Source organism: Trematomus bernacchii, unplaced genomic scaffold, assembly GCF_902827165.1.
Source record: "Trematomus bernacchii unplaced genomic scaffold, fTreBer1.1, whole genome shotgun sequence".
NCBI classification, from domain to species: Eukaryota; Metazoa; Chordata; class Actinopteri; order Perciformes; family Nototheniidae; genus Trematomus; species Trematomus bernacchii.
Genome location: NW_022987593.1, coordinates 1,632,531 through 1,656,263, shown reverse-complemented (window position 1 = coordinate 1,656,263; position 23,733 = coordinate 1,632,531). Strand labels below are relative to the sequence as shown.

Here is a 23,733-nt window from a genome sequence, read left to right as displayed (position 1 = left end):
GAAGTCGGAGCCAGGAGGAGGAGTTATCTACAAACACCAAAGAATCATGGGAGGCAGAGGTGGTGGAGGATAGACGGAGGTTGAAGGGGGGGGGGGGGGTTCGAACTCTCTCTGGGTTTTGCTAGAAAGGGAGACAACAGAGAGTTTGCTGTTAAAGGTGGGGTGATCTGCTGCTCTCCCCGGCCGAGGCCTGAGGAATGTCAGCTGCAGCCAGAACAGAGCGGCCTGTGCCAACTCTGCCCTCTTATCAAACTGAGAAACCGGATCCGGAGAAGCTGCCCTCAATAGCTCTACAGTGTAGCCTGAGACCACTCGGGCCCGCACAGCAGAGACTTATTAAGAGGATCGCCTTACATGTAAACTGGTAGCGCATGATAGAGCATATAGTCCTGTGTTTGCTCATTGGAAAGCCATTCAGGCTGATACAAAAACGAATGCCCTAATGCTATTTGTAGCTCTGAAATAACACATAAGTAAAACCCCTCAGAGTCAGCCCTCTTAAAAGCAGCATGCGGTGAAGTTGAAGGTACTAACTTTTTCAACACTGTACGGGACAGCTGAGCTCAGCAAGTACATTGGTGCTGGAGAAAAGGAGGAGAATGGGGCCACCTAGTGGATGAAGGAGTATTCATACTAGTGATTCTCAAGGCTTGTAAACCGGATTTAGGATAACAAAGCAACTTTGACTCGCGACCCCTTTCACATTGCATTGTTCCTCGTGAGTAATTCAAGTAAATAGTACATGTTTTTATTTAATTTTGGGGGTCTGAAGAGGTAAACTTATCCAGTAATTTGCGAGAAGAAATTTGTTTTATGTAGCAGAAATGTGTTTTGTTTTTGTTTCCTATTGTTTACCTGGGGACCCCTAGGGTTTATATTATGACCCTTTGTGGGAACAAGTTATTTACACCATGCTATTTTTTCAGAATTTTAAGTTTTATTGAATTTTAGAGTATACCAAATTAAAATTAATATAAAAACTGGTTATAATAGGATAGGATAATGTGAAGAGCATTAAAAGATGGCAACATGTACAGATGTATCGAACATTTTCCTCTACAGCTGTCCCATTTTTGTAGTTTAGTCTTTTCAGCGTCTTTTCAATTGCAACAATTTCCATAATTTCTTTTTTTTACAGGTTTGAGTTTACAACATGGTTCAAAGTTCACTCTGTAAGACGCCGTTTTGTGCTCATACCTCACACCGTTTCATACTCTGCTAATCCCCCCCTCACCTCTCTTCTTATTTTATAAGTATGAATATACAGTAACTTGCATGTCTATAGGTAAGGTTCTGTATTTTAACTTTTTGTTCTTTTGCGCTGCAAGACTGAGAATTATAAACTGAATTTAAAGGTTAATCTGCTGAATAAAGACTAACAATTTGTTTTCCTTTTCCACAGTCCTGGTTCCTCTGACAAGGCCTCTCAGAATCAGGAGCTAAAATTGTGTCATGAAATTGGAGATTTGAAAAACAAACACATCACCGCTGCTTAAGAACAGACTGCTGACACTAAAAGGTCTTTCTCTCTAGCCAACACTATTCAAAGTACTACTACAGAACACCCCCCCCCCCCACAAGAGGACTCCCAATCCAACAGAATTCGAACAGGAACGTTCGCCCTCCTCTACGCAGGACGCTTCAATGAGATGGACAGGCTCAGAATGCAAGAAGAGGAAGATGAGGAACTGTCTCTCACACACCACAACATGTCAGAAATGAAACACAATATGGCAAACTGACAAATGACCAATTATACATTTGTTGTTTCTTTTGTTTTATGATTTCCTTTTTTTATTTTGTTGTCTCCACAATGAAACTCCATGCATTGGCCAGGAGATCCAAAAATGTTAGTGGTAAAAGTCAAAATCGTATGTGCAAGTTGACAAAAATTGACTTAATTTGCACACCTCCCTATCTGTGTATTTCGCCACGCACTTAACCCCCAGGTGCAAATCCCACCTGACCCCCCCCCCCCAGCATTGCCCAGGGTCCAGACCGTCATCCACAGCCACATGCCTGTGTGTGTGTTGCCACACTCTGCCGCTCCATTCGCTCAGCCCTGAACCTCTTTTCATTTCTGATTGGCCAATCATGGTGACACCATCAAATGGTGTGACATATATGCACTAAGTGGCTGGTCTTTGTTTACCTGTCAAAGTATCAGGGCGTCCTGCTGTGGGAGAAGTGATAGCCATGAGGCGAGTGCGCGCGAGTGAACACACGACAGACAGTCATAACACTAACTCTACACGTGCTCTTTCGTCCCATCACCTATGCACTATTAATTTTTAACAAGGGATGAACAGTATTGCACATCGATGGTCAGACGAGCGATTAGGGAAGTGAGTCGAGGCTGGCGGCCTCCGCAGGGATGTGGCTAATACTTAAGTCTAGGCCCTGAAACATGCAGCACACACATAAACACACACACGCATGCTTGCAGACAGTATACCACAGACCATCGTCTCCAGAACAGTCTGTCACATAACCACCCATAACATCATCTTGTTAGTATACAGAGACAAGGAATTTAATTTACAGTTATGCACATGCAGCATCAAACTCATATTATTAGCTTTTATTTTGTTTTTAGGTGTTTTCTTGCGATTTTCCTTTTTTTTGCCAGATTTGGTTTTGGTTTTTGTCCCACTTGGATTGTTTTAACTTTTGCTTGCATGCCATAACACTTTTTCTTTAGTTTGCAGTAATACGTTTAGTATCATGCTCAGATTTCAGCGAAACGGTAACAGCAGTTTCTCAAATCTCTCACTTTTGGACAGCACAGTAACAACAACTCATCACATGCATCCCTTGCATTGCTTTACCCTTTATCCCTTAGTCCACTCACAGAGAAATCCTGAGGACTACACACACACATACACACACACAAACACACGTAAAATGCACACTAAAACCACCAACAACCTGACATAATATAATAAAGGGAATCCTTTATATTTGGTTCTCCAAACTGCCTTTGTTAATGGTTTTTCATTGACTTAAGAATTGTCTTTTTAATTTGAGATATTTTTTATATGTTCACATTGAAATTTGCTATTGGTATTATTTTCATCATGACACAATCCAACAAAAGCCGACCTCACAAAATAACTGGACTGCCTAGCTGTTGGTTCTTTTTTGCAGGGATTGTAAGCAGGGCTGAGACCCTAATCTCAGCCTCTAGTAACATTAGCTCTATGTACTAAAACCATATAATAAGACTATAACAATATATGAAAGTGCCTCTGTATTCCCTTCATGCAATTAGTAATAACTTCAGGTTCTCTTCCCACATATAAGCTAAAGCTACAGGGAATGGTAGCGTTGGTGCATGTGGAACCATTGGCCTACGACAGATCTTTATAGAAGACTGCAAACTTTTTTTGTAAAGACACAGAGAGAGATCTTATACATATATATTTATGATATATGCTCCTTTTTACCTTTTACTACATGAGCTGATTGGCAGTCTAGTTATTTTCTGACTCTCACCCCCCCCCCCCCCCCCCCCCCCCCCCCCCCCCCTCCACAACCCGTTTCAGTAACATCACCTTACTGTTACCAGTACGAATCGAATGACACACGCCATCGCCATCTGCAGAGCAGCATTATAATACCTAGATAAACATGTCAAAAATCGACAGTAGGTTTGAAGAAGAAAAAAAAAGTGTTTTTTGATGGAAAGTATTATTATTGAAAAATATGTGTCGATTGAGCCACGTGCAATGCATTGGGTAGATCATTGTGTTTGTCTGTTAGAGATTTTTAAGAAAGCTAAGAGAAAAGTGAAAAAAAATGTATTTGTTTCAAGTCCATATGCTCCGGGACTCTAAACTAGAGGGCCATGAAAAATCCTAGTCTTTGTAAGTTGGGGGTATTTGTTTTTATTTCCTTTGTCTCTTTTTTAATGTTTTATGTGTAATCAGTTGTTTATACAAATGTGGGAGGGCTGAAGGAAAAAAATCTACATAACTTGAGAAAAAACTATTCTCTATCAGATGAAAAACTGGTGCTTTAACAGTATAAAGTACATTCAGAATTATTGTAAATGAATGGTAATGAACAAAAATACCAGACCATTTAGGAAACAGCATTATTCCTCTCTATTTTTATTCTTCTTCTATTTGTATTGAGTGGGGGGAGAGGTTCCTTTTCCTTAAGGTTGTGACACAAAAGGCATTTTGGTTCAACCTTTAGAAAAACAAAAACAAACCTATTTTGTTCAGACACTTCAAATGATTTACCTGTGCCCTGCCTGAAACTCACCAGCAGAAACCCTGTAACCCCTGCAATGCGGGAGATGCTTCACATCCAGAGATATTGTATCCCTATGATCAGATTGATATGTTCCTGAAGCTAGAGCTGAATACAAATCAGCAGGTTGTGTTAACACCCACTTGCAATGGAAATAGTATTAAGATAGACCTTTTGTATTGTGCGCAGATAACGGAAAAAGGGCATCAACATTATTGTAAAATCAGGAAAGAACCTGAAGTCTAAATGATTTTTGAAGCAGGCAGCAAGGTGAGCCTCTCCCCTGTTCCACCCCCTCCTCTGTAAATGACTCTTATAGTGCTTGTGCTGTAGTGTATAGTTTCCCAGCAGTTAAAGGTTGTCCCTTAAAAGTGCCTTTTGTTCACAGACTCCATTTTGTAATCCAGATCGCCCCTCTTTTTTTTCGAAGTGGCTCGAGGTAGCAGGTTGCCCCTGAGTGCAGCGAGGAGGCAAAAGGTTGCTAAGCGCTCAGGGACTACTTTTTTCCTCCTGCCTTCGAAATGAATCCCCTCCATTGTACTTCCCCTATATCCTCTCTTCCTTTTCAAAGCCGTATATATATACATATATATATATAGTACAAAAGGAAACTGGTGTGAATTAGTTCTTTACTTTTTATTGATAAATGATGACAAAAAAAAACATTTTTTGAAAAGGCAAAAAAACATGTTCTCGTTCAGCTCTTGCTTTTTTCTTCCCCTCTGTCTCCACTGTCTGTTTTCTCTTAGACACTGGAGTAGTCTGTAACTGTGTGTCCGTCACTCTCCGTCTCTCTCTCTCCTATCCTCTCCGCTGATGGGAGGGTGAAAAAAAAATATTGCCGAAAAACTTTTGTCTGAGCAGAATGCAGTTAGCTCACATGTTATTCTTGTCTGTATGCTTCACATTGTATTACCATACCCATCTTCTTCAGCTTCTCCATTCAACAGCTAATGTAAGTGAACAAATTACGCTGACGGGCTTTTGGGGGTGTCCTTGGGTGGGTTAGGAAAGGACGACGGGTTCAGGGGTTTGGGTTGAGGGTAATTTACGGAGATTAACGGGGTATGGAGGGCTGGATGAACTGCTTTGGGATGTTGGAAAGGGGCTGCTTTGACTAGGAAAAGAGTTTGCTCTTTTGTTTTAGCTATTTATTTTCACCTTTGTTTTATCCCCCCCCCCCTCCCTTTTTTTTGTTTAATTTTAATTAGGATTTCTTTGAATCTATGCTATCAGGGTATGCTGTTGTTTAGGCTCTCTTAGAGAATGCCTTTGGACTGTAAATGAAAGCTACAAGCACCTTATGAGCGGACTTGTCCTGCACGGGGCTGAAAGAGGGGGGTTTGCATTTCCAGGACATATCCACTTAAACCAATCTTTTAAAGTGAAGTATTATTGTTCACGGTGGGTCTCACACAGAGAAACCCTCAGCAGTATTAACCATTTACAACACACCAACCAGAAAGATAAAAGGCCAGCATGAACCTGATCTCTCAGATTTATTTTGAGGATTCAGGGAAGTCCCTCCATTTTTCTCCTCTGACCACCTCATGCTGGACTGCTCCGTGTCTTTGTTCTGTTGTTTATTTTTTGTTCTTTATCTTTTTAAGCGTGTATGGTTATCGGTGTATAAAGCAGCACCCTTAGCCCCCCTGACTCCCAGCCCTTCTACGCCTCTGTCTAAGCCCTCAGCGCAGCACCACTTCTTTGTGAGAACACCCCCAGAGCTCTAGGTGAAATGCATGTGTTAATTACAGTTTCTTTTCCATAAGAAGAAAAACACAGTTTGAGAAGAGCAGCACCTGATTGAATAAAAAGGATGTTCTTGACTGTATCATCTTGTTGTGCCTTGTCCTTCTTTCTGTAGACTATTGACGAACTAAGGAATCAGCTCTGCAGATGCATATATGCATATCATATTAATATTATTATGTATGTCACAATAATCACAATATAGTTTACATACAACAATCTAATAATAAATGTCAGTAAACTTGTCTTCATGTACCTAGTGCAGTATAAATATGAGCTATTACATAATGTTTAACATTACCTGCTACACTACCAAATTACCATTGTAAACATGTTGGCATGCTAACTTTAGCATTTGGCTAGGCTACAGCCTCACAGAGCAGCTAGCATGGCTGTTGACCTTTACCTTCATCGTAGCTATATCTATAACTATGTAGGCATAAGTATTTTAAAACATTAACATTAATGTATTTTTAAGTTTTCTTTGGAGCAGACAAGCAAAGAAACTGAATGTTTAAAGCAGGCTTCAGTTAAGTTTATTAAAACAATCGGGAAAGTGACAATACAATTTGTTAGACATTTTCATTTAAATAAACATTAAAAAAATGTAAAAGCACAACAATTGTACCTGTACATTTGATCCAAGTACTCTAAGCTTAATGACTGTGAATTAAGTATTCTCACTATTTAGTAGCCTGTTGCACATGCTTCCATAAAACAAGCTCAGAGGAGATAGACAAAAAAGTGCTAAAAATGAATCTGCAGAGATCAACATGTATTGACTTAAAGCTCAAGGTCAAGCTACACAAATACTTCATTCTACAATTCCCTACATTCTACCAAAACAAATATCCTCATTCATAAATGCCCATGTCCATATAATTAAACATACTAGTTTGTAACAGTCTGTACAAATTATCATTATGTATTTTTTTAAGAATAAGAGTTTTACGTAGCACTATTAAGTATTTGGCAAAGATGTGCATGAAAAAACAAAGCGCTACATGATCAATTTAGCTGCAAATAACTTAGATGAAAATAAATGAAGGCTGAATTAACATATTTGAACATCTTTTGTCCCAACATGAAGCAAAGTGCTCACTCAACAGTACCATTTATCAGTGTTTCGGTGCATTTTTAGGAACCCGTAAATGCAGGTTTTTGTTTTTAGAGCTGTAGGACAGTTGGTCTCCAGCCTGGACCTTCTGAATGGCTGATCAGCGTTCTCCTCTATGTTTAGGACTAAAAGAAAAGAAAGTAAGTGTTTTTTAGTGTTTTGGAAAAGGGAAATTAGTATGTAACTAAAAACGACCTACCTACCTATGATGTAGGCTCAGTTTCCTGCACTGGGTGGGACTCTTCATTATCAGAGGGATTGTCCTCTTGTCCTTCCTTTGGAGGTGACTGGGGTCCATTTTGATCTATCAGCAGTGGTGGAGCTGGTGGAGCTGTTGGACCCTGGAAGTTGAAAGATTTAACACAGTAAAACTATTTAAGGGTCTCGCACCATCATAACTCCAGATTTTTGAGGACACACTTACCTCTGCATCATGTAAAGATTCTGGTGAAGGACTTGTCTCTTGGACTGGAACGGAGACAAATGGCATTGCAGCATACTGAGGGCACGGTGGAGGACGGCAACAAAGACCCTGGTTCACAGAGGCTGGAGGAGGGAGTGGTGGTGGTGGTGGTGGAGCTGTGTCCTAAATCAGAATGAGAATAACTGTATTAGTTGCACAAAGGTGACATTTACATTGTTACAGCAAAAATAGCTAAAGTATATTATATATTAAATATTAAAGATTACACAGAAGTACACATTCAGATGGACAACAATAAGTACCAGTGCCAGTATTTAAAAACAAACAAATAGCATGTGGAAAGTAGTGTGATAGCATCCAGATAACTGTAGTGAAAGTAAAATGTATACCGTTTTGTTAAAATAATTGAATGGTCTAACTAATAGATAGCAGCCAGTATAATAATCATAAAGCGTATTGTGATATTGCACAACAGAGGTGTTATAATGCTTGCTTTAACCTCTTTCTCATTGCATGTGTGTGAGCCAAGACGATACCCATAACAAGACTGCTGTGCTCTATTGACAAAAACACTTTCCATGTGGGTGGAATTCACATTTACATTACGTTAGCTGGCATCAGATCATAATGTGGGGAGTTCAACATGAACGGGAAATGTCATAGAATTAGATTTTTTAAACACTCAGATTAAAGGAATACTGGTGGTGGATGTGGCTATGAACAACATGTATACGTAATAAAGTAAATATGGCGACTCCTAGTCCTATAGGCATATTATCGTAAAAAAAACACCACACATGCAGCAACGCAGAAATGAGGAAGTAAGCTATCCCAAGTATGTTAAATATTTCGTTATACAAGGGTATTTATAAGAACAAAATATGTGTTACTATCAGGACAGTGTATTATTACTATGTCATGCGTTGCCTGTTTCTCTTACCATTTATCAGTCCTTTAAGTCTCAAAATCAGCACTGGACGGAAGTGGAGCAAGGCGAAACACACAGAGGTCAGAACAAAAGTTGATCTCCACTAACAAATGTTAAAACTTTAAGAAAACAAATTAACAGTGGTGTGCCTTCACAGCGCTTCACAGTCATTCATGTGCTTCAAATGAGCTCCACTTGATCCACTCTACTTCACATCCCGTCCGAGAAAGCTAACATCCGGTACAACTTCAGAGTAAAACAAATAATAATCAGACTGCCCATGTCTATTTGTCGATGGAAAAAATACCCTAAAATATTGGCAAAAACTGTATTATACAGGTCAATATTAACTGGGTTGCGAACAGTTTTGGGGGAATATTAACACACAATTTGATACAGATAATTCGGAGTTTGATTTGTATGGTATTTGCACTTATTGTAAGTCGCTTTGGATAAAAGCATCAGCTAAATGATATCCAATGTAATGTAATAATAATTCAGTGCCTGAAAAGTGCCTATTTTGTTTACAGTAAAACAAAATGTTGTAAAGTCACAAAGCTCAGTTAAACAAAGACATGTCATTACAATAAGAAGTAAATCAGCGATGCCCTGCTTAATTAAATATATTTCAATTCAAAGAAGCTTTATTGGCATGACCATATCAAAACAAAGTATAAACATACACAAATTATCATTGCTCAATTAGCTAACCCCTGAATGTTATGAGTTGGCCTTTATTTGGTTTCCTATAATAACTTTCATATTGTCGTATAGTATTTTGTACAAACTCTCTAAAAAAAAACTTTTCATTTTATTCTGCTTTTTCTATTCTTTTACATTTTGGAAGCAAATGTTGTAATTTTTACCCAACTACATTTATTTTACAGATGTATTTATTTACAAATAACTTTATAATTTCAGATTCTCTCACACACACACACACACACACACACACACACACACACACACACACACACACACACACACACACACACACACACACACACACACACACACACACACACACACACACACACACACACACACACACACACACACACACACACACACACACACACACACACACACACACACACACACACACACACACACCACACACACACACACACACACACACACACACACACACTTCGAAGAAAAACGTTCTAAATATGATGATTTGGTATAGATTAAAACCATCCAATATTATATTTAAAGGGGACCTATCAAGCAAAATGCACTTTTGTACGTCTTTTATACATGAATATGTGTCCCCGGTGTTCCAGGGAACTCACCAAGTGTCAGAAAACACAACCCTCTCTATTTTTCTCCATACCCAAATCTCTAAAAAAGGGGCTGCAACGGATCTGATAAAAACTGATCCAGATTTGAACACTGTCCTGACGTCAGGACAGTGGCGCTACGGCTATTGGGCCAACTCCACCAATCAGGAGGAGACAGCCACGGCCATTGCCGTTCGAAAGCGCTGGAGACGCTGTAGTACATATGCCAGGCCTGTAGATCGTGCTGTTATCACAGAATCTGCCCTTGCAAAAACAGAGCTAAAAAATGTCAAATTGAGCAAAATGAGGCATGGCTAAAATGCATGATCTGTTTGGTATTTTGAAAAAAAAAAAGTATAAATATGCCTTATATAGGTATGGTCCTACACTATATTATTCAAATATAGCATGATAGGTCCACTTTAAGTAACTAAAAACAGGAGTGGGTTCACAGAAAATAAATTGGAATTAAGTTCAGAATGCCAGCTTCTTAAATGTGAAAATGTGCTGCTTTTTGTTTAGAAATTGTTCATTTAGAGTAAATGTACTTTTACTCTAAATACTTTAAGTACATTTTCCCAATTGTACTCAAATACTTTAACATACTTAGTACCTCTTCTCGATGCAGTACTTTTCCGTGAAATTGAGTAATTTTAGAGTATGTTATTACTACTTTTACTCAAGTAAAGATTCTGGATACTTTTTCCACCACTGCCAAATGATAATGCTTAAAAATGCAAAAAGTTTAAAGCACTTATTTTGAAAGTCTGAGGCGGAAATGTAGTGCTGTGCAAAGTTCCTGATGACGGTATTTCCGGTTTGTGTTTACATCCATGGTAAACATAAGAAGGCAAGACTCACTTTAAACACCTCGGTGTGACGGTTAAAATATATGTCACTAATCGTTCATCCATCCTCTGTGTAACTAAAAAAAGGCGTTTCTTCCGTCTAGAGAGCCACGTCGCGTCCCCCGTTGTGTTTCCATCAAGCTCCTCATGCAATGACTACAAACTATCAGCTAACAGCGAGCTAAGCTACCGACAACTCGTCCAGCCATTACCTAGTTCTCTCCTGCTCAGTGTCCGTCCCTCAGAGTGAAGTCTCTCATGGTGGTCAGTTCACTTTAATGGGTAACTGCCTGTTTTCACAAGGTGCGGATGACCTGTCGCTGCTGAACGAGTCTGAGGGGGGCAGTCTGCCCGGGGAGCCTCCGCCGCCCTACCAGGTGAGGAGCCGGGGCTCAGCGCCACTGCACCCCGGGGATCAGGAGCATGGCACCTCCATTAAATAAAGTCTACCAATCACTCTGTTTTATTGCTCTCAGCCAGTGGTTGAAGATAACTATGTACATTTACCCAAGTACTTAACTCAGGGGAATTTATCACTTGAGTATTTTATTAAATGCAATGTTATACATAAAACTTTACTAATTTAGTCAACTTTATTTTCGATTTCCCTGTGTGTGATACAAACAGGGAGGCCGTTTCTCACCATCCAAATAATATAAATATATACATATATGTATATATACATACATACACACATGAACACCCATTTCTATATACACACACACATACTCATACATAATACTGTAGACATCTAAGATGCGAATGTTTACTTTTTTCAATGTTCTGACAGCTCTAGTCCTTAGCTACAAACATATTATGATAATCTATCATTAAATAAAATGATGCCTTGCTCTAGAAGTAACAACCAGACAGTTGATAAAGTAGTTAAACTTTGCACAACATTAAACAACAGTTAAAAAGGACAACATATTCAACATACACGTTGATGCAGCATATGAATCCAAATATATCATGTAAAACAGTAAAACACTAACATAAATGATTAAGATGAGTATACAGGACACAATGATCCCAACATCTCCAATATCAGTGCTTTTATTTTATTGGTCCTTTAATGTAAGATGGTCATTCTCCTGGTGTTGACAGAAGCACATGACCATAACGATTCATGATGTCTCCCTGCTGACCGCCATGATCATGGCACGATGGTGCCAGAAACATGTTGTTGTTATGCAATGGCATCTTCATAAATGACTTATATTGTCTGCTGTTCCTTTTTTCTCTAGGAGCGCACCCAGCATGTGCCAGTGTACCATCCCAACCCAGGGGAGAGTCGCTCTGCCTACCAGCTGACGGAGGAGGAGCAGGTCCGCATCGCCCAGCGCATCGGCCTCATCCATCACCTGCCTAAAGGCATCTTCAACCCGGGCTCCGATCCCACTGACAAGAAAGTTAAAGAGTGAGTCTAAAATGTCATTATTATGTTTTTGTAACCTTCTCTCTTTGTTGTGTTTGTTTCGGTCAAACACAATGACAGAGTGTATTTGGTATCATTTTTTAAAATAAAGCTCTTCTCTGAGCCTTTGGTCAGAACATGATCCTGTCATGTTCAGCTAGTATACAAGTATATATATGTTCATTGACCAATAAATAACAAGATTTTAGTCAACATAATGATCTTTATTCAACATATTGTACAGCAGTGGACTTACATTGACAATGTAGATCAGAACGTGAACAGAGGCCTGTACTACGAAGCTGGATTTTCGCTTAGCCGGCTAAATTCAGGGAAATCTCGGGCTTTCCGGTCCTACGACGCTGGTTCTCTTTTTAGCAGGCTAGATTTCCATGGTAACTTATGCTGAGCGGCAAACCTGCTCCGGAGCAGGTTAGGTGGCAGGCTAAGAGATCAACTCAGTGAAAGCACCGCCTGCTGACCAATCAGAGCTCCGTGTGCGGAGTTTAAAGCGATCAAGTCATATTACAGGATAGAGGAAATACAGAAAAACTGCCGTTGCAGGAAAGACGGCCGGCCAAAATCAACTGACTGTGTGAACGTGAAAATTAATAGAATATCCCCTCCCATCTTCAGAGCAATCTGACTAATATAACATTAGCGTTAAGAAAGCTTACTTAAATATCTGCCACGACATAAGTAACCGGATCAGAGTAACATTAAGTACAGTCCGCGGCACTGTGAGTGCAGACGTAGATGTGTCCCATTATCATTCATATCATATCACATCATAATGTATCATATATTTCCTTATTTGAGTCAGCTTCTTGAGCCGTATCTGGCCGTGCAACACTCACAGTGTCACATACTGTATGCAGAAGTATTATTTTAAGCAACACATTAAGTTGACGAAACACTCGAGTCAAATTCTCCTAATTAAAGTCAGATCCACTCGTGTCTTAAACGGGGCAGTGATTTCATAAACCTGTTAATGTACGCATTCAAACACTTTTTCTTTTACCAGCTGTATTCACCTTGCAGGTGCAGCTATGTGGCTTTTATCCTGGAAAAAGTGTTTAAGTCATGGATGTTTAAAGTTTAACTTCTTCATATTTGACTAATATTAAAGTTCACTTTTCATTCAGGAAGTATGACGCTGCGCTGTCAGTACGCTTGTCCGTGTTTGAGATTGGTCGAATGCTCCAAATACCACCCCTTTCATGTGAACGCGCACCTAACTAGATAGGACACGGCTGGCTTGAGCGATCCACTTGATAACCAGCGTCGTAGTACAGCTTAGCGAGAGCGCGTATGTTTTGGATTGGGCCAACCGGCTAACTCAAACATATCCAGGTTAGGTTGAACCAGCTTCGTAGTACAGGCCTCAGATGCACAGCCCTACATCACCACTGTGACGATAATCTACACTTCTACACCAGAGCCTGCAATATGAGGCCTTCTAAAAAATGAAAAAAAATAAACAATGCACCCCAAAATACCAATTGCATCATCTGCTCACTTCAGCAAACCTTAGCTTAATTTTCATTTTGTAGGGGTTGTTGGTATTTGTATTGTTTGACACTAATTGTACTCGCATTGGTTACAATTAACATTTTGATTAATGAGGATATATTAAATGTAAGCAAGGCGTCTTGAAGTTTACATGGGTCTACATAATTTGTCTGATAACTTGTTAAAGTGATTGATTTAAACTAATAGTTCAAAATGTATCTTAATACTTAAAGACTAGGAACTTCCTGTTTCTCTCTCCACCAGGTGTGTGATCTGCATGATGGATTTCGAGTATGGCGATCCCATCCGGTTCTTGCCCTGCCTTCACATCTACCACGTGGATTGCATCGACCCCTGGCTGATGCGCTCCTTCACCTGCCCTTCCTGCATGGAGCCGGTCGACGCAGCCCTGCTGTCCTCGTACGAAACCATCTGAGCCGCCCCATGCTGGCCGCTCCTGCCTGAAAGTAACTGCACCTTTATAGCCGACACTGTCCTAGCTGTTCAAACAGGTAGCCACTGTCCTAGCTGTTCAAACAGGTAGCCACGGTGATGTGACATTATGCAGATGTTTGAAGGGTGTTTTAGATGCAGACAGCTGTAGAAAAACTGTGCCATACAGTACATTGCTTGAGTCTGATATGCACATATTTGGAAAATGTTTGCCTTTTACAGTTGGACAATGTGCCAAATCAAGCTAGATGGAGAATATGTAAAGCTGTACACGTAGCATAATATTACTGTTAAGTAATTTCACTTTTGTATGACAGTCTATTTTAATTTGGGATTTCTATTCTTATGGAGTGCATGTCACCAATTTACTTCCCCCTTTCTAGATGTAATGTGCAATATGTCTTATCAATAGAGAAAATGCAGGAAATCTCTCTTTGATCAAGTGAAGGAACTGCGTTTTCAGCAACATGTGGCCTTTAATGTCACAAAAACACAGGCCTTTTCTTCTGATATGCAATCATCAAAACACAGAAAAATAAACTTTTCTGAACAAAGTTATGCTAAGAGGTCCCAAGACCATTTGTCTACAGCGCCAAGATATAGAATGTTGTCGTTTTGGATTGAAGTTGTTTGAAGATTGAATCTATTTAACTAGAGTCTGGTTGTTGGTACTGTAGGGTTTCCTTTGAAGCTGCTTTTATAAATGAGCATATGTTATTGCCTTCCCACAACATGGATCCTTCCCTTTGCTTCCTCGAGTTCGTGCTGCGTTTTGTTTAAGAAATAAGCCTTGAGTGTGTCCTTTGCATTGTGTCATGACATTTACAAAGAAAGAAATGCTGTGCAATCCCTCTTAGAGCACATTGGGATTCTCTTCATCCGGCTCTCTGTAGCGTGTAGATGTCATAGATGATTGTTGTGTGTTTTAATATGTGTGTTTTTCAGGACATTGTGGGTAGAGATTGGCAAAGGGAGGTAATATTGTGAATTAACCTTATTAACTTTAACCTCAGTTATAGACCTTGTAATAGTTCTCATCCTTTTAATTAATTTAGAGCTGTTTTTAATGACCTTCTTCTAGCAAGTGATGCATTATAAGAGCTCCCTGGTGTGGTCTAAAAAAAAATGCTCTTGTATTTTGGTATTAGACATGTACTGTATCTGATACTGAATGCGTCATTTATAGCACAAACAATGAATGTAAAGCATTTTTTCAGCTTTTAAATATTTAGGCAAGTGACAATAAGAGGACATTTCTGATTTACTCAGGCTGCTGTGCCTTTTTAAGGTTGAGGTTAGCCAATTCCTGTGAAGTCCAATCATTTCTGACATGAGTTTGGTTTTTCTTAAAGTTATCCTCCAGGGGAAAACACATACCAGCACTGCACTGATTTGTGTCACAATGAATTAGGCCAGAAATAAAGTCAGAAATTGGCTCTGTCTGCTGTTAACAATCAGTTTGTGTTTTAATTTATACTGTTTGCCCTGGTGAGAAGATTTTAGAAAAAGTCATGAAACCACAATAAAAGTGGAAACCAAATTGTACAAAACAATCATGTGTTGTCTTCTTTTTTGTGGTAAATCCAGGTAGGAGTTATAGTTAACTGTTTATACACTGTTCAATAAGACAGAGGGAATGTACTTTGTAAAAAGGTTTTATTAAAAAGGTTCCATATGTACAGTGTTGAAAGCACACGTATTGCACATTTAGTTAACACTGGATTAAAGTCTTGGACGGAAAATAGAATCAAAACATCATTACACATAACATCTTAAACCTGGTTCACAGTGAAATTACAAAATATTTACATTATTCTTTTCATTTACAAGAGTTTTAAATCTTACGATCTTTTCATAGCCTTACAGTAACAGCAACAGACAAACAAAGTATTTCTTTTTATGCGTCTTCTCTAAAAAGCATAAAGCCCTATACTGACTGTGGCCAGAGCCACAAACAGCCCCATTACTATCCTGAACAGTGGGGCAGTTTTGCCGATGGGAATCTGGAGTGTGTTCACTGATTGTGTTGAACAAGTCTGCAGCTTCTTTTCAGGGACGGTCAGCAGCATCTTCTGCAAATCATCAAAAACCTGTAAAACAAAAACAAGAACGTCAATCAGCTGCTTCTGGCTTACTGAACAACTGCAGGGTCAAAGGTTAGTCCTGTAAGTTCTCCCTACCTGAATGTTTAACTCGAACGCCCTGACAGCCTCCTCCAGCATGCCGTTCCTCTCCTCCTCCGTCAGCTCCACGCTGTTCATCCGGCTGCGATACAGTTGTTTGAACAGGGTGGGGTTGGACACGCCAGGGAAAGCGAAAAAGGACAGGCCCTCGCTGCCCTTCAGCCCCATGGACTTCTGGGCGATTCGACCCAGGACCTGCCCTCCAGACAGGTCACCTAGGTACCGAGTGTAAGCATGGGCCACAAGAAATTCAGGGTTTTCTTTACCAATCTGAAAAAAAACAAGGATGAGAGTTGTTTTTTCAGTATCAAGGAGTAAAAAGATGCATCGTTTGTGTGTGGTATTTACATACATATTGTATTTGATACAATGGAGCATACTTGTCTGAGTCTGTGGCAGTATCTTTTTGTGGCTGCAGGGACAACGATCTTCTCTCTCCAGTCCCGGCCGTAGAAATACTCCAGGTCTTTCGCGATGGCGTCCAGTCTGGCCAGTTCAGTGGGGAAGTAAATGGGTGCGATACCAGGGTGGTTGGAGTTCCTGTCCATCTCTTCCTCCAAGGTCTGGTACACCTCGTACAGCGAGCACAGGAGAAGCTGAAAAAGAGAATATGGTTTCAAGACAAAAAGTAGCAAGTAGCCTACCATACAATAAGGTATGAATAAAAAGTGAAATCATCTTATACAAATAGTTTTAAATGGTGTTACCTTGTACTGTGCTAGGGTGACTTGTCCCCTCATGAAGCTCATCATCAGTTCAGTTTTTTCTGCCCTGGTGTGGATTTCCATGGTCACCTTTTTTATTTGTTCTGACAGATCCCTGCGAACAGAAAATGGGTAAGAGAGGAAGGCAGACATAAGTGTAAAGACTACATACATGTATGGGACTCCAAAGTCCTGAGTGAAAAATGATTGCACCCATAGATGTTTATCTAATACATGTTCTCTACTGTAGCTGATAAAACTTTACAGCATAGAGTCAGCACATACTAAACTAGAATCATACTTTTAAACTCTGCAGCTCTAATGCAGATACAATTATCCAATCTCAGTGCAATTTCTTAATTTATTTATTAGAAATTTTGACAGTTTTACATCGGTAATAATGATTATGAATATTGCAATGCGTGGTAGTGAAATATGCATATAGAATATATTTAGAGATACAATAAATCACAGCAGCTCATCCTCACCTGTCAGTCATCTGCTCTGCTGTTGTCTGAGATTTCTTCTCTTGCTCCATTTTGTCTCTGAAAAAAGTTCAGATGTCAAAAAAGTGCTTTTGCAGGTCTTCTTTTGACATGTCACCAACAATATATATGGGTTTAAGAGGTATAAAACATCTGCATAAGCTTATTACATTCAAAGTATGGCTAAAACAGCATTGTATGCAATGTCCTTTACTCACCAGTTCTGATGAAGTTCTGTAGGTCTGGATGTGTCCACAGTGGTTCTCTGTTTGCTGCAGTACAGTTCGTGCTCTGTGTGCCTTTAGTCTTCTCTCCCTTTTATACAATCCTCCTCTGACTCCTCCCTCCGGCAGCTGAATGAAAACAGGAACTCTGAGTCTCAAAACATCAGCTAAACATGATATGGCAACTTCAGCAAAAAACAGTAGGAGGGACTGAGAGTTAACATGATGCAGCAACTTTGATGGCAAAAGGGGAAAGTTTTGAGGGAGGGACTTGAGCCTGAGTAGGAAGTTTTAGCAATGCCCTGGAAAACCAGAGGGAGGGAGGGCTGAGAGCTAAACATGACAGTGCAGCTTTGACATTCCAAAGTTGGTACAGACGGGAGGAGGAGCCGACTCTAAACATGACTGTGTGAGATTCTAAAGCCAGGCCGAGGAAGTGTTGAAACAGTGACTAATAATAGAGACAAAAAAACAATCACATGATTGTATCCAGAACACACACCAACGGTTTTCAGTTCATCTGAAAAATGAACTTGTTTAACCACTTCAGTAGATCACTGATAAGCCTATCGAGGTTCATATGAAAAGTAAAAATATAGGTAGAATAATAGGCAATAGGGAGAAAGTAGCAGTGTACTGGCCCTGGTCGTCGTGCACCATGAAATTGATTCTGGCAAAGTTTGAGTCTTTATCTGGTGAAGCACCACTGTTGATTGGTGAAGAAACAATAAGCCAAAGTACAACATGTTGTAGGCATATGCAATATAAAAAATACGAGCAATCCAATTCTACTGAAAGAATTAACACTATATAGGACCCTACACATATAATTGTACATAGGCCTATGAACAATATGAACAGAAGTCTAGTATGCTGTAAGCAGATTTATTGGGAAGGATTTTCACAGGATTTTGAATCTGGCTGCAGGGATTTGCTCCCATTCATCACTTCAGTTATTGGTAATGTTGTCTTCTTTGTAGTCCTGGATATGGTGTAGTGCTGAGTCCATGGGGAATACATTGCAAGCCCTTATAATACTTAGACCTAATATGGTGTCTTTGAGTTAATTTCACTAATTATCATTGCATTCTTTAACAATAAGATTTCCCTTTATCTGAAATAAGACTTAAACCACAACAAATTGTTTTAAACTAAAAGTTCACAGTGGGGACACTATGTAGGCTACTAAGTATGCCTATTAAGTCTACTCACATAAGAAACGTTTTATTTGAAAAGATCTTAGTAAGTATTACTTTAAAATAGTGAATCTTTATTCTTGAGCATAACCTACTATTTCAAGTGGATAATGTTAATTGAAGAAAATGTCGCAGAACTGTAGATGAAAGTGTTTCTGCTCTCAGCCAGCTGCAGCAATACTAATTGGTAATCTATTTACTTCCTCTCTGCCCAGTCTTATCATGAATCAGCAGAAGGGCGGGTGATGTACTAAACGTGAGTCATCAGATTTATTTCTGCTTGTGTACGGAGCTTTGACCTATTTGGAGTTGAGTCAATTAGTCACACCGGGACTATCGGCGGAAAAAGATAGCCCAAATTCAAGGTTTTGCTTTAAATTGTTAGCTACATGTTAGCTCGTTTTAGTCAACACCAGCAGTCTCCCGAAATAACCTTAGCTTTTAGCTGTCGTTAACTTAAACCTGGAAACGTCGACAACAGACAGGCGTTAAACACCATTTATCCGTGTGTTTTTATTTGTTTAAATACTTACTCAACATGTTGGAAATAGTGATATTTGGGTCGGAGCAGACCCGTGACTTCAACAGTTATTGTAGCTTGTTTTCTACACTAGCAACTCCGTGGTACCACAAATCAGTAGCATCAGCTAGCCATTCTCCTCTACTTTGCTCATGGCATGACTATAGATCAGAGGTGGAATAAGTACTCATATCTTATACTTAAGTAAAGTAGAAAAGCCAGAGTGTAGGAATTCTCTGTCAAACAGTCCTGCATTCAAAATCTTACTTGAGAACAAACTCTTTACCATCAAAATATAATTAAAGTACCAAAGGTAAAAGTAGTTATTATGCTGATTGGTCCATTTTATAATTAAATATATTATATGTTTGGATTATAATTATTGATGCAATAATGCTTTTATCACAGCTAGTAAATGTGCAGGTAGTTTTAATGACCTTGTGTAGCTTGTATTCAAGGTGTTAGTGAAGTCTTGTTTAAAAAAAAAAAGTGTTTTCATATCATTAATCCACATCTGCAAATAAACTAAAGGTATAAAAGAATGGTGGCGTAAAAGTACACTATTTATCTCTGAATTGTAGTGGGTAGAAGAACGAAGTAGCACAAATATTCATATACTCAAGTATACTAGTATTTCGAAATTGTACTCAATAACATTACTTGAGTACATTTACTTAGTTACTTTACACCACTGCCATAAACTTATCAAGTCACATGAATATAGCTTAATGTTAATGATTCATTCACTTGCCAAGTGCAGTGCCCTTCTTTGAGCAAAAACACACTTATTTTAGTTAATTATTTTTCAAGTAACACTTCATTCTTCTTTCAATCACAACTGGAGACCCAACTCAACTTTAATATTACTGCTCTTGTACACTGCTGTTCCCTCTCATGTCTGTGCAGATGGATGGAGAAGCAAGCCCAATGAGTGGAGGCAGCCAGAGAGCGGATAAAAGATCCTACAAAGACTTGAAGATTGATGTGGAGGAAATGGAGGAACCATATTTGGATTTTGAGGAATCAAGCAACAAGAAGCTTCACGAGGTAAACTCTGGGGCTTGGTTAGAAGAAAGTTTAAAAAATGTTATATTATGTTATGATTAGGGATGTGACAAATAGTGCCTGTAATATATTCTGAAACAGTCTCTTGGCATATGTTGTTGATGCGTTTGCATCAATAGCCTATAGTTCTTGCTTTGTTTGATTGCAATGTCCAAGATGTATCCTTAACTGCAGACTTTTTTACTCTGAACTGTTCTCTCTTTGTGGCTACTTGTTTTAATGCTTTTTTATACACACTTTGAAACGGTTATCTTTTATAATGCACAACATTTATTAAATATATGAATGATTAAAAAGTTATCCCTTTTTTATTTCTGTATGTTGTGCCTATTTATTCATTCTTCTTGTGTGATAGCTTAATTATTCAACTTTTACAGGAACCAGGAGGCTGGATAAACAAGATATGCAAACACTCTGGTAAGGTGCTTTGTGCATTCCCCTTGTGTCAACTGTGTTGATTTCAAAAGAGAGTATTTCTGTGTTAACTCTGTTAAATCCCTCGCAGCTATGATACAGTATGTTTAAGTGGTAAATGGTGAGCAGATTTAGACTTAAAACACTTTTTCCTATCAGATGATCATGGTAAAATCTTATTGCATAAATACTTGACACATTGCAGGTAATGGTAGAGTTGAGCCTGAACTTCTTGAAGCAGAGTCCTCTGGCTTCCTCCCTGCTTATCCAGTCTGTATGTCAGGAGACCGCTGGGAAAAAAGAGGAGAAGAGGTGAGAGAACAGATGACATTAAATACATTTCACAATTTTTTCTATTCCAGAATATCCAAGTTGTTGCATTCATGCTGCACAGCAGAGGGCAGTGTTGATCATGTAATTATCCTTTATGTTTATTTCTAAGTTTCTGTTTCTCCCAGGCAAGTCCCATCTCCCTGTTGGAGTACTGGGTGTACCCAGATAACCAGCACCACAGGGCGCTCTGTCCTGTAAGCAGGACAATCGCTCCAGTAACCCATATGCCTCGCCCCGTCATATCTGCTCTCAGTCCAGTGACAGCCATCGCTCCTAAAGTGAGCTCCGTTGTTAATCCCATGGTTTCCAGCCCCGTTACTGACACCTGTAGTCCCAGCAGTTCCATGTGCAGTCCCACCAGTTCAGCCTGGGACTCCTTTAGATCCACTTCCAGGAGCCCTGGCTGCTCAGACCAGGATCCTGTCAGCGCTGCAGCTCACCTACACCTGTTGGGAGAGTCCTTGTCCCTGATTGGACTCCATCTTCAGGAGACAAATGTGAGTAGATTCAGTTTAGAAAAAACATATTTGTTTATTAAATTCTGGTCTGGGATGCTTTTATAGAGTGATTTAACATTACTGAAGTGCTGCCACATGCACCTACTGTGTTGCATGTTCTACAAGCAGCAAAGATTAGTGGATACAACTCACTTTCACTTGGTTATGTTGTTGTTACAAACATGTGTGACCATATATTTGCTGGAGCAGAAACATGTACCAAAATATTAAAATAATACTGATGGGTTGTGAGTCCCGCAAGGTCCTTTAACTTGAGTACATTATAACAAAATAGTTTGTGTTGCACATGCATACTAGTTGTTCATTTATACAACATTTAATCTACATACAATAGAAACGTAAGCTGCAGGCCAAAATGAAATTACATATGTTTATAGTTTGAAGATTCTCTGAATATCTTTGTTTCTGTTATTGTGCTTTCTAAAAATAAATATTATATAAATAAAGTTGAGAAGAGAGAATGCAATCTTAGAATTTTATTTTTGTAACAAACATGATTCTCTTGTGTGTGTGTGTCATTAATTTGTTCACACATAAACGGACTACAAAATCACAAGGGCAGGTTTCACAAAGCTGCATCAAATGATCATAATTGTTTTTCTTTATCTCTCTGTAGAAATTGGTGAGCATGTCGAGTAGCTTGTCTCTGCTCTTGGACTCTCTGCTGTGTGCCCTGGCTCCTCTGATCTGCCTCAGCGCACAGATACCGGAGCTGAGGAGCTGCACCCAACACACACTGGTGAGAGATGCAGCCCCTTAACAGTGCACACACACACACACACCACATACTGTACACTATATTTATGTACATGAGTGAAAATGAGACATTGGTTTTCATTATTTTTTCTAAGGCTTCCACTCTGGAAAACATTGCCTATTTGATGCCCGGGTTGTGAGGGACAATGAAGAACACACTATAGCAGCATGTTCTAATATGCTATTAAACTCAATGGGCTAATGGGCTAAGCCTAAAATCTATTTTGTTATAAAGACTATTTGTTTTCAGTGTTAAACAATTGTTCCTTTCATTACGAATATGCAAACTAACTTTGTTTGTTCAATTAAAAGATGTGTATGAAGATAATATTTGAATGTTTTATTTTTCATACAAGCAGCCTTTTGACACATAATTCAAATCAGTTGATCAGGCGCCACATAGGTTGACTATACATTCTGTTAAATGTTGTTTGATTTCTACTCAAATATAAAAGTTGGAAAAAGTTTGCATACTGCAACATTCCCAAATAACAAATCGCAAACTAAATGCAGTATGTGCCTAGAGAGTGATGTCATTGTTTTGTTAATTGAACAGTGGTGTTAAAGTAATGGCATATGAAAATGTTATTGTAAGACAGTTTTATAATTAGGTCTATCAGTCTCTAAAACGTGTAATAATTCAACACCTTTGATCTTAAAATATATTTAAAGGTCCCATGTCATGGCCATTTCCACTGATCATAATTCCATTGTTGAGGTCTACTAGAAAAGATTTATATTGTGCAATTTTCCAAACTCACATTGGTTTCTCAAACAGCATCTCTGTAAACTACGTGTATTCACTGAATTTCACTCTCTGCCTTTAACGGCTCGTTGTAGCTCCAATAGCTCCAGCCCCCACCCTCCCTGTGAGCACAGTGTGCTCTGATTGGTCGGGACGTTGTGAATCGCGCTGAGCTCCGTGGAGGTGTGGTTTCCTTGTTTAGCGATACACAGCGAAACACAGCCAAACTCATCCTGAGCACACACAAACTCACAGCCGAAGTAAAAACAATAAGTGTGGCTTGATATTGAGTAAGAAAAAGGTTGATAAACGCTGTGAGAATGGGTCTGCAGAGAGAATTTCGCAGCGATCCCAACTGTCTGTTATCAGCCTGCAGCCAGGGAGGAGAAATCAGCTGAGCTGCCTGCACTGAGTGTGTGTGTGTGTGTGTGTGTGAGGAAGTCCGTGGATTGGTCAATTTGGACCAATCAGCGGGGGCTTAACGTAACGGCTCCACGGATTGGTCCATTTGGTTCCAGGTACTGCATGACCGTATCGCGTCATAGCTCTGGGCGTGGCTACTGGGTATCCAGACGTCACGATGCCCAGGAAGAACATGA

At 39.4% G+C, this 23,733-nt stretch overlaps 4 protein-coding genes and 1 long non-coding RNA gene across 15 annotated transcripts in view; 3 read left to right on the top strand and 2 right to left on the bottom strand.

Moving 5' to 3' along the window:
- Positions 1-6,091, top strand: part of LOC117481649 (nuclear factor 1 X-type-like) — a 104,869-nt gene extending 98,778 nt beyond the window's left edge. For all 10 annotated transcript variants that reach the window (XM_034129428.1, XM_034129435.1, XM_034129431.1 and 7 more), the window contains one exon: positions 1,403-6,091. In XM_034129428.1, coding sequence (XP_033985319.1) covers positions 1,403-1,417 — 15 coding nt within the window. In that variant the 3' untranslated portion in view covers positions 1,418-6,091. The remainder of the gene's footprint in view (positions 1-1,402) is intronic.
- Positions 6,092-6,530: 439 nt separating this feature from the next.
- Positions 6,531-8,688, bottom strand: LOC117481648. The gene is made up of 4 exons (XR_004555795.1): positions 8,491-8,688; positions 7,551-7,712; positions 7,330-7,467; positions 6,531-7,251 (listed from the first exon to the last, which is right to left on the bottom strand). It is a non-coding gene; the product is annotated as an uncharacterized LOC117481648 (long non-coding RNA).
- Positions 8,689-10,581: 1,893 nt separating this feature from the next.
- Positions 10,582-15,544, top strand: rnf11a (ring finger protein 11a). The gene is made up of 3 exons (XM_034129425.1): positions 10,582-10,986; positions 11,857-12,029; positions 13,803-15,544. Exons 1-3 carry the CDS (start codon positions 10,888-10,890, stop codon positions 13,972-13,974), a joined length of 444 nt encoding a protein of 147 aa, XP_033985316.1. The 5' UTR covers positions 10,582-10,887; the 3' UTR covers positions 13,975-15,544.
- An 84-nt stretch (positions 15,545-15,628) lies between these two features.
- LOC117481646 (heme oxygenase-like) lies at positions 15,629-17,672 on the bottom strand. Its single transcript, XM_034129424.1, has 6 exons — positions 17,582-17,672; positions 17,367-17,423; positions 16,882-16,993; positions 16,555-16,770; positions 16,172-16,444; positions 15,629-16,081 (listed from the first exon to the last, which is right to left on the bottom strand). Exons 2-6 carry the CDS (start codon positions 17,414-17,416, stop codon positions 15,902-15,904), a joined length of 831 nt encoding a protein of 276 aa, XP_033985315.1. The 5' UTR covers positions 17,417-17,423; positions 17,582-17,672; the 3' UTR covers positions 15,629-15,901.
- Positions 17,673-18,968: 1,296 nt separating this feature from the next.
- On the top strand, positions 18,969-22,708 carry LOC117481645. 2 transcript variants are annotated; one of them, XM_034129422.1, is made up of 7 exons: positions 18,969-19,039; positions 20,210-20,350; positions 20,746-20,785; positions 20,988-21,094; positions 21,241-21,612; positions 22,250-22,372; positions 22,485-22,708. In XM_034129422.1, exons 2-7 carry the CDS (start codon positions 20,210-20,212, stop codon positions 22,527-22,529), a joined length of 828 nt encoding a protein of 275 aa, XP_033985313.1. In that variant the 5' UTR covers positions 18,969-19,039; the 3' UTR covers positions 22,530-22,708. The 2 variants fall into 2 exon arrangements, with proteins under 2 accessions (XP_033985313.1, XP_033985314.1); XM_034129423.1 differs by lacking the exon at positions 18,969-19,039 and adding an exon at positions 19,053-19,148.
- The last annotated feature ends 1,025 nt before the right edge of the window (positions 22,709-23,733 follow it).